Source organism: Harpegnathos saltator, unplaced genomic scaffold (assembly GCF_003227715.2).
Source record: "Harpegnathos saltator strain DR-91 unplaced genomic scaffold, Hsal_v8.6 scaffold80, whole genome shotgun sequence".
In the NCBI taxonomy this organism is placed as follows: Eukaryota; Metazoa; Arthropoda; class Insecta; order Hymenoptera; family Formicidae; genus Harpegnathos; species Harpegnathos saltator.
In genome coordinates, this window is record NW_020230649.1 from 1,101,241 (window position 1) to 1,117,500 (window position 16,260).

Sequence of the window (16,260 nt, forward strand, 5' to 3'; positions counted from 1 at the left end):
CACTTCCGGTCACATGACACCACTGGACCAGCCGGCCACTTTGCTCTCTTCTTATTTTCGGCTCGTTGCGCGCGCGTCCGGACCTTTCCACGCCTCCTTCCTCCCGACCGACCGCCGCGCTCCTCTTTCTCTCTTCTTGATTAACGCGCGGCATCACAAATCGGTCACGAACGAGAGGAACGGATGGACTGATGGATGGATGAATGGATGGATGGACAGACGCGGACGACCGTGTTCCTCGACTTTCGTTAACGAATCCGCTCGATCATTTCGGGCCGCACCCGCGAGCCATCAAAGGCTCGAGGAAAGTTTGGACAACGCGTAAAAATGTCGCCCTATTTTCCTTTCGAGCGCTGCGTGATAATTTTTGCTATTAAACGAGAGAAAACTCGAGGGGATATGATTGGCAAAGACGAAATAACGGTAAAAATGTAATAAGAAATTAAATTTTACGCACCACACGCACACACTCTCTCTCTCTCTCTCTCTCTCTTTTCCTCCCGAAATTTCTCGAAGTGATTTCTCACTCGCGAAGGGTCAGAATTTTCACCAGTTTTCTCGGACTTCGAGAGCCTCGCCGCGTGACATCGCTCCTCCCGTCGAAAACGCCATCGAGTCGGCGACGGAGAAGAAGCGGAGGTGCCGGCAAAAATCTTCCCCGAGGAAAATTCCGCTCGTTACCTTCCACGTCGCGACCGAGCAGTCCGTTAATCCCGTTAGCGGCATAGCACCCTGCGTGCACACAGCGGCGAGCTTAATCTTCGAGATAATTATTAATTACGCTCGTGTGACGTATTATAATCCCGCCGTTAACACCTCCTAACAACCGCTATCTCTCGGGTTTATCCTTCTGTCTCGGGGAAGAGAGAGAGAGAGAGAGTGAGAGAGAGGAGGGGGGCGGAGCAGACAGACACAGAGTGAGCGAGAGAGAGAGCGAAAGAGAGAGAGAGAGAGCGTGAGAAAGAAAGAGATAGAATGAAAAAGAAAGAGAGAGAGAGAGAGCGTGAGAAAGAAAGAGATAGAATGAGAGAGAGAGAGAGAGAGAGAGAGCATGAGAAAGAAAGAGATAGAATGAGAGAGAGAGAGAGAGAGCATGAGAAAGAAAGAGATAGAATGAAAGAGAGAGAGAGAGAGAGGGAGAGTCGCTGCTCCTGCTCGACTCTCCTTGGTTGCGCTGCCAGCAACGTTACGGCAGAGCTGCATGGCGCGCCGGGCTAACGGGCTTACATCCGCTCGCTTCCTCCGCCGCGCGCCGTGGTGCATTCAATTGGCCGCTAATGATGATCTGGAGCCACTCGGTAACGATCGGCTTGTCGATCGGCCGCAAAGCAAATATCCGCCCGGTGAGAGCCGCGCGCTACCCGACGACGCTTGGTGTGCTGGCCCCGGCAACGAGAGACGAGACCCTCAGAAGGATATGTATTCCTGGATGTTGCACGAGCGAGCGGCACCGGAGACGAGAGAAAAAGAACATACAGGACGGGCCGCGGTGTGTCTGTCGACGTAGCCGCTGCGGTTTCCAGCTGAAACGCTCCCCGCTCACGGTTTCTTTCTTCTTCCTCTGCCTGTTCTCCTTCTTTTCTCCCGCTTGCGATCGCGACACGCGAATAAAGTACCGATACTTTATTACGATCGTCATCCTCCACTCCTCCTCCGGGCCGCGCGTCTCCGCACGGAGAGAGAGAGAGAGAGAATTTTGCAGCAAAACTCGCTTCCGAGTCTACATCCTCGAGCTACTTTTCGTAGCCGGGGAAACTGCTTTTTGTGCTCGACATTCTCCCGTGCGATTTATTACCCCTCCGTCTCACGTACGCTACTTTGGATAATTTAGGACCTGAAAGGAGATCTACCGTTAACAAGCTTACCGCGCAAATGTTGCTCAGCAAGATCGGCTCTCTCGGCGAGACTCTCGTCGCGCTCTGCCAGAAAGGACAATAAAATTGAGGGTCCCGCATGAAGAAGAAGAGCCGCAATATTCTCTCCGTGTGCAGCGCGAGGTGCTGGCGGAGTCACCGTCTGGTCCCGTAACATTTCAATGCGCACAAATAAATAATCGAGGCGAAATGTCAATGACGTAATGACATAACGTGAGGCGTGTATAATCGACGGCGATACATCTTCGCACGTGCGAAGCGGCGTCACTTTGCATGTATTCAGAGGCTGCGAACTGTACACTTACACACGTGAGAACAAAGGAATTAGCCGGCCACGTTCGCCACGGCGTCAACCGTTGGGGAGCGCAAAAGTTGACCAGAGTCAGCAGCAACATTCGCATCGGGGAATTAACAGTACGTTAATTAACATTCCGTCTTGCGTACGCGAGCCCGCTCTGATTCGCGACCTTGATGCACGATCGCGAGCTTCGCTGCGAAGGAAGACGAAGAGAGGAGTCGTGAAAAGAGGAGGATCGAACAACGTTCGGATCGGGATGGAGAAACAGCATCACGAAAACTGTCTTCTGCGAACGTGCTGGATATATAAATGCACAAGTATATACATAGTCTATGTATGTATGTGTGTGTACATATATATATACATATGTATATGTGCGTGCATATATATATGTATACATATATATATATTTACAAGACATATATATATATACAGAAATATAGACTTAATATTAATAAAATCTTATCTTCTTTCGCGCTCGCTCGAGACACACCCGCGCGCACGTGCGCACAACGCGAGGCGCACGCGCACCACACACACACACACACACACACACACACACACACACACACGGCTCATGCACCAACACATACACAACATACATATACAGACTCACGCGCCTACATACACACGCACACGTACGTATACGCACGCACTCGCGTTCCATTCACGCCCTCGTTACCCCTCGTGTCCTTTCGCGCCACCGCCAATCGATCGGTATGTGTGTGCAATCGCATTGTCCTCGGCGAACGTGTACGTTCAAGCGGCAATCTCGATTCGGGTCGTGCATAAATCTGTCGTCGATCTCGCGATCGATGCGCATTAAAAGACGAAGTTAGACGGACGAAACACGAGCGGGACGAGGTATCGCGCAACTCACGTTGCAACCGATGCGCGGCTCGATCCTCGAATGGTACGATCGCAAACATTTCACCTCCCGGTATAATATTCAATGCATGAAAATATTGCTTTTGTATCTCGCCGTTGACATGCTCGGTGCATACTCGTCTAGCGCAACTTTCATCGTACCACTTGAGGCTCGAGGGCCTCGACAATGAACGTTCGCTGAAGCCACTTGAGCGACGCAAAGGTCGAAAAGACGCGGCAAGCCTGGGGAGGCTCGGCTTCAATTCTATGTTCTGCTTTTCGACACTAGGTGGAGCTCGGAACGGCAACGGAACAGCGAGCCGACGGGATTGACGTTTCAACTCTTTCCTAGTCGACTAATTTTCATCTCTCTAATTTTCTCTCTTTCCTCTCAGGCTTTGAATATAAGATGATCTTTTCGACAACAAAACTAATTCTTTTTTTCATAAATAAAATCGTCAAGTGTAATGAAGTATGACGACTGTTTTACCGATACAAGGAGTCGATGTCTTGTCGGAGGAGGAATAAAACTTGCTGTCTTTCGGACGTTTGCGTCAACTCTCGTCGTGCGTTTCATCCGTCACTCTCCGAATTCAACAGAGAGAAAATGCTCTTCGGAGAGCAGCCAGAAGGGCCGTTGGCACCGTCGTCTTAATTGGCTCAAAAGTCGCGGAAGGACAGAGGTCCGCTCATTTCGCTTCGCTTCGATAATCGCGGTTCCGGTCTCTCACGTTGCACTCTTCGCAATCGCCTCGCATTCGAAGTGCTTCTCCTCGCGTCGTCTCGCCGCACTCTCGCACTGAGGCCATAACGAGATCTTCCCGAGATCTTTCCCTCCTCCGTCGCGTCTACGCTCTTCTTGTTGCCATTGTTCGCAATGTCTGCCCTTTGCAAGAAGGGTGAGCGAGCCGCCGAAAGAAAGAGAGAGAGAGAGAGAGAGAGAGGGAAGGAGAGGGGAAGAAAGATGCCAAGCTGTTCTTCCGCGGCAGAAATCGCGCTCGATATACAGCGTCGTTGTTATTCCGAATGTCGAAAAGCCTTAACGATGGCTCTACTGTGAAATCGCGCCAGCCGCATATATGTTACCGGAAAAAAATAAAGAGTAAAGAAGATGAAACGACGAGAAGAATATTTTTAATTCGGTGAGAAATAATATGAGTGTATCGTCTGCGATATATCACTCGAGGAAGATGAAGAGAAAGAGTGAGACCGAAAGATGAAGAGATGAGAAGAAAATTCCAAATTCGGCGAGAAAGAGTGCGAGTGTATCCGCGATGTTACCGATTATGAGTCCCTATTTATAGGCGAACGAAGGCGAAGAGGGAACCAGGCACAGGGGATCCCCCCCTTTCTTGCGTCTCCGCTCCCGCACGCACGCCGCACGGCCCGTTTCTAGACGACAAACGCCCCGACTGAGGGAGGGAGGGAGAGAGAGAGAGAGAGAGAGAGAGAGAGAGAGAGAGAGGCGGAGAGAAAAAGAGAGAGAACGCTCGCAGGACTAGATAATACTGGAGAGAAAAATATCGACAAAATGGAAACGTGAAGTCCTTTTCGCGACGCTTCCATCATTTTCCGTCTCGCGCATATACCCCCCTCCTCGTCGCCCAACTTTTGTCGAGATATCCTCGTCGCTATCTACAAATCTTACGAATAAAGCCGCGAGTTCGCACAGCACGAAAATTCTATCGCCTTCCGTTATATCTTTCTCCGTTTCTTTCCTCTCTCTCTCTCTCTCTCTCTCTCTCTCTCTCTCTCGCTCTCTTTCCCTCTCCTCCCACCGACTTCCGTCCTTTTTATCGCCGGAAAAGCTTTGTTACGCTTACGCGGGCTTCACTCAGCGGCCATATTGGTCCATGTCATTGGTACAATTCGCCTTACGCCTCCTCCTTTCCTCACCCCCCCGTCCCTCATTGTTCTATACCAATTCGCATCTCGCTCTATGATGAACCATACACTTAGCGTTACAGCCGCAAATAAATTAACCGTATAAAAGTTTGTTCTTTATACAAACATAATATACAATATACATTTCTATCTATCTATATATATATTTATATATTTATATATATATATATATAATATATATACTTTAGTTTTTTTATTTACTTTGTGTGGAGTGTGTCTGTGTCTCTGTGTAAGCATGTGTGTGTGTGTGTGTGTGTGTGTGTGTGTTTGTTCGTCTGTTGCGTGTCTTTCTATGTGTGACCCCCCTCCCCCCGACCCCGATATATTACCGTCCGCCCGATTTCGCTCGACGCGCGAATACGTACGTACGACTCGCGCGCACGCACGATGCGTATAATTCATTATGTATAGAGTTATCTATGCGTAAGTGGTATGTCTGGACGATACGCTGGCACTCTCGCGTACCCTCATTCCTCTCGACCATTCCGTTCGCCATACAACGCGCATGTGAAACGCACGAACACGCGTACACGCACATGCGAGCACACATTTACTCACGCACACGCACTGCTCTCCCCCCCCTCACTCGCTCTCTCTCTCTCTCTCTCTCTCTCTCTCTCTCTCTCTCTCTCTCTCTCTCTCTCTCTCTCTCTCTCTCTCTCTCTCTCTCTCTCGCACCCAACAGACACACACGCACACACATACACGCATACACAAACGCGCACGCACTTTTCGTTCATGGAAGAATAATAAATAAAGATATTCGCGATCGACACGTCAGACGTACAGTTTCGTCAAAATCCGGTATCGTTCTCCTCGACTTAAATGCAGGTGTTGTACTTGATGCAATTCACTCTTGCTCCCTCTGCGACCGCACACGCACGCACGCAGCCTGCCGACGTCCGACGACGCGGCGAATGGATCTCCACCCCGACCGCGCGGTGTGTCCACGTGTTTATCGCACCTGGGACGGGGGGAGAGGGCAAAGTCCTTGACAGGCCTCCTCCTCCTTCTTCCTCCGGTGGCGAACGCACGCATCGAGAACACCACGGGAGCATGCAACAGCCTACAACCCTTACAGGCCTCCTCTCCACTCAGAGTTCCGGCGTGACCGGGTCCAACAACCTCTTCTCCGGATCCCTGGAGTCCCCGATGTCGCCGGCGATCGGATGGTGCCTGCCGCCGGCGCCTGAACCGACCGTGCTCGGGTTGCAACGGCAGCCCTGCGCCGCGTAACGCGCGTAGCACGCCTCGCAGAGGGTGACGCAGCCCTTGAACGGCCAGTAGCACAGCAGACACGGCATGATGAGCGTCAAGGCGCCCAGGCAGGCCCACCTGGAGATCTTGCGGTGGCCGGTGCAAGAGCACGGCTCGTCGGAGCAACTCGCGCCGACCTCGCCGTCCACGCCGCTAGCCACGCCGCCGCTGCCGCCGTCCACGCAATGGTAGAAGAGACCTTTCACACAGCACAGGCAGGAGGCGTAGTCCAATATGGTCTCGGCCGAACAGAGGCACGTGTTGTCGCAGAGCCACCTGCTCGGCAAAGGCGGCGGCTCACGGCACGATTCGCAGCGGCACTTGTCGCAAAAGTCACATATGATCGACAGACCGGCCGGATCGTAGGGTGCCCGTGCGCCGAGGTTGTTGGCGGGTTCCTTGGTGAAGGAGACCGGCTGCTTGGTGACGGCGGTGCCGGTCGCCGGCGCTGTCGTCGTCGCCGACGTGGCGATGGAGGAGACACCGGTGGTGGCGCCGCCGTTGAAGCCACTACGCAGACCTTGGTGATGGTTCCTCGCGCGGCCACGTGTCCGATGCGTCGGTACCAAGGCGGTGTCCGTCACAGTCTCGTGATGAAGCCGCAGGTGGTGATGATGGTGGTGACTGAGGTGCTGATGGTTGCTATGGTGGTGCCTCCTCTCGATCTTCGGGCAGTCGCCGACGACCTTGTTGTCGGCGTCGAGACGTCGTTCTTGGTTGCAGCACGAGTGCTTAAACGGCGTCTCGACGTACTCGTTGATGGTCCGCTCGCCGTCGGGTCGTGGCGTGGCTAAGCTCACCTCGCCGAGCGGGCTTCTGGGCGACGACGACGACGACATTGTGGTCGTTGTCGTTGTCGTCGTCGTCGTTGTCGCCGTCGTCATCGTCGTCGTTGTCGTCGTCGTCGTCGTCGTCGTGACGTCCGCGGGTGACGCCAGCAGGTTCCTGGAATTCGCGTCGCTCGACGTGTCCACGTTCTGCGGACGACGCAGGGCCGGCCTGCTCCGAAAGGAACTCGACAACGGAGTGAGGGGCATGGTAAGGGGTGCTATTCGGGACGTCGGTGTCCCGGGTACCGACGCCGTCGTCGTCGTTGTCGTCGTCACGTTCGGCGGGGGTGGCGGTGGCGGCGGCACAGACGGTAGCCGAGGCGGCGGGAATGGCCGACTGTGATCGTGCACGCACTCCTCCGCGAAGACGACACGCGGGTGATGATCCGCGGCGTCCTCGCCGGTGCCACAGTCGTCGGCACCGCCGCCGCCGCCGCCGCCGCCGCCGCCGTTGCCGCCGCTGCCGCCACCGCCGCCGGCAGTGGCGGCGGCGCTGCTGGTGAAGCTACCAGCGGCGGCATTGTTCGTTCGCGAGGAAGGGTGCCGCGTGAGCGGCGGTATCGCATCGTTACGCGACATCGGCCGACCTCTCACTTCAAGACGGCCCGCTGCTGTTGCTAGGCTACGCGTCTCTGGACGACGCTGCTGACGGTGGTGCTGATGCCAGTGATCCTGATGACACTGCTGCTGCTGCTGCTGCTGCTGCTGCTGCTGTCGATGCTCCACCTTCTTCGTCGCCTCCAGCTCCTCCCTCTCCTCCCAACGATGCTCGAGACGGAGACCAGCGGTGCTGGCTGTTCCGCGGACTCCTCGGTCCGCTGTGCTGACGAACGCGAGTCCACCTGGTGCGTTTGACACCGTTGTTGCTGCTGACAACGACGCTGATGACAATGATGATAATGATGATGAAGAAGATGATGGCGATGATGCTGCTGCTGCTGCGGCACGACCCGTCCAAACCGGTACCGCCCGCTCGCTAGCCCATTGTTCGACAGCCGTCGGTGGTGTACCTGGGACCGATGGACGCTGACTTGACGTTGGGGTAAGTGTCGCCTCGGTAATCCGCACTGCCCAGCCCGCACGAGGTGGTGGCACTCTCGACGAGGGCGTTCCATTAGCGAGGATGGGGCTCGATAATGCTCCGCGTCCGCTTCCTCTCGCCCTCGCGACACGCGCTTCATCCCCACCTGAAAGCACCATAATATCGAGATGTGATTATATATCGTGTGCAGACATGAGAAGGGGAAGAGAGAGGGGGAGGCAAATCAGCGTGCAAACGCGGGAGAGCCTGCGTTCTGCAGGCCTCGAGCAGAAATCGAGCCTCGTGGCTGGAAAGTCTCAACTAAGGAAGCCAGGAAGATCGAGCAATCACTGAAACTCGAATATCTTATTGTATTGTAATTCTATTGTATTGTAATGTATTGTAAAAGATATCTTATTGTAATTCCCCCATCGCTTTAGAAAAATCTTTAACGAAATGACGTGGCGGACGACAAAAATCGATTGCGAGCGTCAGCGGCCAACAATGAGCCAACAACTGTTATCGCTCAAGTACGACCGCTTGGTCCTACTTCTACTCGAGTATCTACCGCGACTCGCTCTTTCGTCCCAGAGGGAAGTCCGGAGCGTCCTCCGGAGCAGCGATATTCAGTCGTCATCGACACGACTTTATAGTCGTAGTAGCCTCGCGCATTTATCCAAACTGTACTTTCCGCCCAACGTTCTCGCTCCGGCGCGGAATTCCCGCGCAAGGTGGTAACCGCGGCGCGGTGGCAGCGGTGCGGCAACGCAGCGGGGATTGCGATTTTTCAGCGCAGCTCGGAGGAGAGGAGAATCCCGGAGGTGGTCCCAGCATGCGCGCGCGCGCGCGCGCGCGCGAATACGAGCGGCGGGTGAAAGTGAAGCCTCGGCGCGTAGAGTTTCCCCGCGCGCGGGCCGAGAAATCGGGATGGCCGCAGGAGGAACGAAGAAACGTAGGACGCGCGGCGGACGAAGGAGATACGAGCGAACGGGAGTACCCGACGAGGCGTCGGCACGGAGCTCTCTCAGCTCAGCTCGGCTCCGGCACCTACGCGGCCGCGGACGGAGCTTCGACGGTCTCTCGACGTGGGCGAGAACGCGCGCGAGTGGGCCGCGGAGTTCTCGATTCGGTGGTCAGCAACCCACTCGCAGCGCCCACGGCTTGTGCGGCGGAGGTACAGAGGAGCGAGGCGAGCTCGAGCGAGCGCGTCCGACCTCCTCCTCGTCGCCGTCGCCGACGACGACAACGACGACGGCGACGCAAGCACCGGCGTGCGCGCGCCGTTATACGTCGCGCTCACGAAATCGCGCCGGCTTATCTCGCGAAACTGCGCCGTTGTGCTTTAAATTTGACTTTTATATTTCCCTAAGGTAAACCAGATGTAATCAGGTTGGCTCGGCGAGCGCGCGCGGGCCGGGGAGGAGCCGACCGCGTCGCCGAGCGGTCGCTCCTCGGCTTCGCGACACGGCCGAGAACACTTGTTCAATTATTTATACTTCCGCCTGTGTGAGCGGTAATTTACTACGAGCGAAGATTGTTAATATTATACCGCGAGTGCGAGAGAGAGTCGGAGGAGAAGATCTCGCGCGATTAGAGTCCACCCGGCGGCGGCGGCGGCGACGACAACGACGACGACGACGACGACGACGACGACGACGACAGAGGCGAGCGCGCGCTCGTTAATCCCTGCGCGAGGCGAGACGCGCGAATCTCGCGACGCCGCCACGGATTGTCAGCCACTGCCGGTCTTACGCGCCGTTGTGCGAGCGCGAAGCTGCCTTCGAAATTATATTGTTGTCGCGCTGATTATATACCTGCCGCCGCCGCCGCGCTCGCGAGCGTCCGCTCATTCACCTAAAGCGGCGTCAGCGCGCGCCGGTAATTGAGGAACAGCTGCCCGGATCCGAGAGAGACCGCCGACGACGACGACGACGACGGTGGCGACGACGACGTAACCAGACTCGCGTCGTCGGCGTCTTCAACTTTCAAGCTCGGCTCGTGCGCTCGATTATTACGCGTCTTCCGAGAATCGCGCATGTGTGTGCGTGTGTATGTGCGTATCGAGATCATTAATCGTGGATGCTCCGCGAGCTTCCTCTGGCTCCGTTTTATCAGTCGTTCCACTTGGTCGTCCCCCTTGATGCAGACGCGAGCTGTATTAGGGTTGCCCATGAGAAATCGAGTGTTTCAATGTGAAACTCACTCGCGTGTCAGCGTCCGCGGACGCGGCTTTTATCGCGCGTTTCTCGTCGATGACGCGATAAGCTGAGTACCCTTCAGGAATATCGGTCTCGCGTATCGTATCGCGCGCGCGCGCGCGGCTCGGCTCGATGAGAGAGATTCATCGGAATCGGCGATCCGAAGCTTTGCGGATACCCGGGGCTGCTTATGAAAGCGCGAAAGCCCGCGGCGGCAGCATTCGCTACGGATCTCTCGGATCTATTCTGCCGACCTAACGTTTTATTTACGTCACCGTGTACGTGCGCGGTCGTAACTGCACCGACGTATTTTTACCGTCGCGGCGACGACGTGCGCGCGACCGGCTCTCCTCCGAGCCGGTCGGGAGAATCGAGTATCCTCGCGAGCGATACACTGCGGAAAACAAAAAGAGTCGTGAGAAAATCCCTCGCTCTCTCGGATTTCATTCAATATCTCTCGCGGGCGCGGCGCAACAACCACCGCTCCTCCTCCTTCCTCGCGCCGCTCTCGCGCGCGGAAAGGAGCGCTCTGTGACGCACACGCGCGCAAAAAATATATGTGCACGCGTACGTGTGTGCGTGATACACACACACACACACACACACACATATCCACGTCCATGTGTCCCACCGAATGTGACATTGCTAGTTCCCCATCGACCGTGCCGTTCGCGCCGTCGAATCCGTGATTCTGGCCGCGTCGAGGCCCCGATTGCGTCACTCGCCTCGCCGCGAGCACATACATTCATACATAATCAATTAATTTTTCTGCAAAAGAATTATGCCTATCGGACGAACGCGAAAGAAAGAGAGTCATTGACGGGCGTCGCGGTGCAGAAAAATGATTTCGTTAGACACGATTTATCCTCGACACACGATCGCCGCCATCGCTTCCCACTGGAGGACGATAAATTATTAGTCGGCGGAATAAACAGGCAGTTTCCCAAAACAAAATCACCCGCTCCGTCTCTCTCTCTCTCTCTCTCTCTCTCTCTCTCTCTGCACCCCGAGATGCGGACTTGCGCGCTCACCCGATATATACACGCACACGTAGAGCGAATCCGCAAAGAGCACGCGCCGGCCTCTTTCGCGTCTCTTTGCATCCGCCCCGACAGATCGCGCACAACTTGTGTGTGTGTGTGTGTGTGTGTGTGTGACATCATCGCGTCTCTTTCGAAAATTCGACTTACGCCACTTTTGGGACGAGCGACTCCGGCCGCGCTAGACGATGCCAAGGAGCGGAGCTCGCGCGCTCCCGTCACGACGCGCCGAGTGAAACAGGCGGGCCATTCAGAAAGGGTGCGCTCTCGCGGAGTGGAATGCGCGCGGGTCGGCTATCGTCGACCGACTGCCATAGGTCAAAGCTTTTAGCCGCTCCGCGCCAGCCGTCGTCCGCGCGCAGATAAGACGAGAGTGTTTCGCGAGCGAGCGAGCGAGCGCGGCCGGCCGGTGCGCGAGCGACCGATTTGCTTCGAGCGGATCGTACGACCTCGCATCGGCAGCGCGACGACGCCGACGCCCGGCGTCGGCGTCGGCGTCGCCGACATCGCCGGCGGCACCGTTATAGTTACAGTTCCCCGTTGAGTTTCTCGTGAACCGCGACGTGAACCGCGGCTCGTCTTTTCGCGCTGAATATTGTTTTATAGTTGATCTGTGGAGGGAGGGGGAGGAGGTTATGCAATGTTCAATTGACCCTTTCAGTTCGGCCGTGAGTCCTTCCGCAGGTTACTTGTCCTGGGAAAAGAGTTGACGACTCTGAGGGTTCGTCCATTTCCTTATTTTTTATGAATGGAATTTTTTAACTCCTTTCTCGCGGAAAGGATTCTTTCTGAAACATTACTCGAACCGGGCTCTTATGTTTTTATTGAGATACCTCTGAGTTTTCGAGAAAGATTTCATGAAATTTTCAATGAAAAGCCCAAAGGGAGCCAACGGGATTATGACTTTGAGTGATTTTCGCCGACTTTTCCGCGGCGTTGAGAGTTCCTCGCGGTCGAAATTTCGGTCACCTTAAAGTTGATGCAAAGTACCGCTGCGGGGTGTTTTCCTTTTCATTCGTTACTCGAACGTCTGCGAGGCTGATTTGAAAGTGCCGCGATCGTATTTTTCTCTGTCTCTCTTTCTCCCTTGCTCGCGGAGATATTCGAGTTATTTCATCGCAGATACGCGCCGGTCGACCGCGTTCGCGGATTTTCTCGGTAACGATCAAACGAACATTGAATCAATCGCGAACCGCGCGCGAATGGAATGGACTTCGGGGAAAAATCCCGATAAACGAATCGATGACGGTGCGATGATCGATACTACATCCGCCTGCCGCGCGCGTTCATCATCGAATTGAACACGCGAGCGTGAAATCGAACGTTGAGAACGAAGAGTTTGAAGAATAAAATTCAACAAAATCGCATCGATCGCTCCCCGCAGCTCTGCGGGCGCGCGCGCGCTCAAGCGGAATTTTATAGTAAAAGCTTGGTAAAAAATGGTAAAAATTTTACAGTACCAGTCCAGATTTTTCCCTTTACCGCCAAATCGGAGGAGAGACACATTTTACCTGAACTTCATGCACGCGCTATTTATACACTTGAGAACCTCGCGGACGTTTATATCGTCGCAAAAATGCATCGCGCTTCTCCGCGCGAGATAAACTCTACCGATAAACTCCACTTCCGCGCCAGCAGAAAAAATGGAAAAATATATCGCGGGGCGGGAGTGTTTAATCCGGGAGAAGCCGCGGTATGCTGCGCACGCCGCACGTGTGCGCTTTTTATACTGACGTAAGCGAGTATCTGCAAGCCCGACGACGAGAAAAATGCTGTTTGCGATTGATAAACTGAGAATAGATCCGATAAGCCGGTCAATTAACGTCGACAAGTGAATTTTAACACGTGCGCGCGCCCCCGGCCCCGGGGCTCGCACCGTCGAGAGCTGGACGTCGCGAACGATCCCCCCCCCCGCGTCCTCGCGCATTGTTCGCGAGACGATTCTTCTTCTTCGCCGTGCATCGATAGACGCGCCGGGCGTTTTTCCGCTCGAGTCGAACGCGCGGCGCGGCCGAGAAGGCGCTGTATTGCGCGGGAATGCGCTCGCGTACGGACGCTCGCAAACGACAAGCACGCGCGTGCGCCGCCGCAAACAGTTTATCAACGGCAGTCGGAAACGCGTTGACGATAAGACCGGATAAGTCCTTCCTGCGATATCGGTTTCCTCCGCGTGGTCTAAATACGTAAAAATCAACGAACCGTCGCAGCGGCAAGTTTGTCGGATTACACGCGCCGATAAGGCGAAAAGAATTTCGGAATATTTACGAAACGTCCTCCCCCCCCCTCTCCCTCTCCCTCTCTCTCTCTCCCGGCCGAGCGAGCCGTAATTACTCGCGCGAAGCGGCGTTATCGCGAGAAATTGTGCAAAACCGTGAAGATCCCGTCGCGACGTGATAAACTCGCGACGGTCTCAGGCAAAATAGGTCATAGTGGACGTGTCGGTCGCAAGGCGAGGCGATATTATCAGAAGTTTCATTGAGTCGGCGATATTTCGCAAAACGCCGCGAGTGACCGCGAGAGCGTGTGCGCGCGCGGCAGCCTCGCGGCGGGAAGGACAGATTATTGCGAGACGAGTCGCGCGCACGCGTTCTCGGGTAACATTTCAGAGAAATGATTTTCTGTGCTCGTTCAATCGCACAGACCGACAGAGAGACAGATCGGACAGAGAGACGGCAGGGGGGGGGGAGGGGGACAGGCTGAGGGGGAGAAACGCGAGTCCGCTGCGCGGTTCGCAATCGCCGAATTCGTCCGTATCGAGAGACGCTTCAGAGCGTCGTATAAGGCTTCTTTCATGCGAGCCCACGAATGCCGCGCTTCAATATAGCGGCCTTTAATAGCGTTCGGAAACAAGCACGATAAGACCGGATACGTTCTTCCTCCGGTTATCCGCTTCCCCCGCGGTTCGGACTTCGTCGGCGGCGGCGCGATCCGCTAACGAGTTTCAATTACGCGCCGGCGACGATAACGCGCGTCTTCTTCTCGGACGAGCGAACGAGCGTCTGCGAAGACGTACGCTTGCACTGGAATGTGTGAAATAAGTGAATGAATAAATAAATAAATAAATAAATAAATAAATAAATTTATTTATTTATGTATTCATAGACGAATTTTTCAACATACACGCGGAGCCGTGGCAAGTTTGTGGCGAGATAATGCACGATCGTAAAGATAACTGAATTTCGCGCTATTTATAAACTGGGAACCGTCCGCTATCGAGCAATTTACGCCGGCCTTCGGCAGAGTCCGCGGCGTTGCTCAGCGAGATAGCGTCCGTTTCCGTGCTGAAGCAGAAGACACGGCAGAGTCGGGTGGAATTTCCGAAGCTCCGATATCTCCTACGCGTGCGAGGATTTGTTTATGCGCTCGTATTTACACGTAAGCGGGATCTCGCGGCACCCGTGAAACTCGCCGATTGCACTTTTACTGCGGCAATGAGCGCGGCACGATAAGCGCGCGCGAGGAGTCGCGTTCGCGATAGCGCCGTCCAGAGTTTTTCTGCCCGACATCCGCTCCGCATCTCCGAGGCGCAGCGAGAAAATTCATCAAGTCGCGGGACGCGGGAGCGACGATAAAGCCACACGATGAAAAATCAGCCGAGCGATTCTCAGCGGAGCGGCAGCCGCGACGACTACTGTCGCGGCACTTGCGATCCGGGATCTCGCAACGGTTAATTAGAGACATTCCGATTGGGTGTCCATTAACGCGCTCGATTCGACGCGGGTTCGCGCGACGGCGTAAATAAAATAATTATACGAGTCACGAGTGAGTTAACCGGCTAATTGGCTAACTTAACTTTGCGGCTAAACCGACTTCGCGGCTCCGTAGCCGTCGCGCGGAACTTTACGGTCGCAGCTTCGACATTAGCGGATGTACATCCGGTCTGCGCGCAGCGATAACGAATTAATCGTGGGAGAAGACGGAGAGACGCGAGCGCGTATGCGAGCGTAGAAATCCTATGAGGCCCCCCCCCCCCCCGGCGGCATTTTCGACCGCATTCGCGACCGTTTTCGGGCCTGTGTGCCGGAAAGAATTCGGCTAAAAAGAGAGACAGAGGCAGAAGGAGAGACCGCTCTTGGCAGGAAGTTACTTTTAATTACGCAATCGGCCAAAAGGGAACACGAAAATGGAGAGACGTGTCTCGCTACGGGAAACCGTCCCCGATTCCTTCCTCTTCCTTTTTTTTTTTATGCGTATTTGGAGGCCTGTTTTGTTCGAAAAAAGAAAAAAAAAACGATTTCACGATTGTAACTTTGCAGATGACTTCGTAGAAAGAAGGAGAGAGTCTCACTCTAAACAAGAAAAAAACCCAAATTTGCGATCGTAGCTTTCTTTCGCGTCCAGATTACAGATTACATCGCGAAAAGGACGCAGATGGAAGAAAAGTATCAGGAGTACTTACTGAAAATTCATAGGACTAGCGAGCTGGCAGAAAAGAACGTGGATTCCGCCGTGGAGGCCGACGAAATCTGCAGTCGGCAGCGACGGCACGCACTCTCACGCGCGAGCACAACGGTCCGCAGGGCGACGAGGACGACCCCGTGGGTACTCGCGAGGAACGTTCCCGAGGTTCGAGGTGCTCCTCGAGTCGCCGACGCGGTTGTCGCGACGCTCGAATCTGCATTCTCTCTCGCCCTCGCACGACGACGGCATCAGGAACAACGACACGATGACGACGATGACGACGACGCGTTACGTCGTCCTCGAGACAGAGAGAGAGAGAGAGAGAGAGAGAAAATATGGACCAGTGGAAGAGCCGTCGGGTGGGACGACGAGCACTCCGTTACTCGCACTTTCGTCCTGCGTCCATTCCACTCTTGCCGCGCTTCTCCGTCGTCTCTCTGTCCCCCACGTTCGCGCGGATCGCCAATATCATGAGAGTCCGGGCGACTCGCGAGCGGGAATCCGCCTGAGAGTCCCCGTAAGAGTGCCGTAGTCGAGGACGATACGCGCACGTAGAATCCGCACGGGTT

The 16,260-nt window shown here is 54.9% G+C and overlaps 1 protein-coding gene across 4 annotated transcripts in view; it reads right to left on the reverse strand.

The window, feature by feature from the left end:
- Window positions 1-5,605: 5,605 nt before the first annotated feature.
- The window catches only part of sty (sprouty signaling antagonist), a 39,713-nt gene continuing 29,058 nt past the window's right edge, over window positions 5,606-16,260 (reverse strand). For 2 of the 4 annotated variants that reach the window (XM_025306809.1, XM_025306808.1), the window contains exons 2-3: window positions 7,960-8,218; window positions 5,606-7,744 (exon numbers count right to left, since the gene is read on the reverse strand). In XM_025306809.1, coding sequence (XP_025162594.1) covers window positions 6,039-7,744; window positions 7,960-8,212 — 1,959 coding nt within the window. In that variant the 5' untranslated portion in view covers window positions 8,213-8,218 and the 3' untranslated portion in view covers window positions 5,606-6,038. Of the gene's footprint in view, window positions 7,745-7,959; window positions 8,219-11,440; window positions 11,464-15,689 lie in introns of those variants that run through there. The other 2 variants (XM_025306810.1, XM_025306811.1) reach the window with 2 other exon arrangements.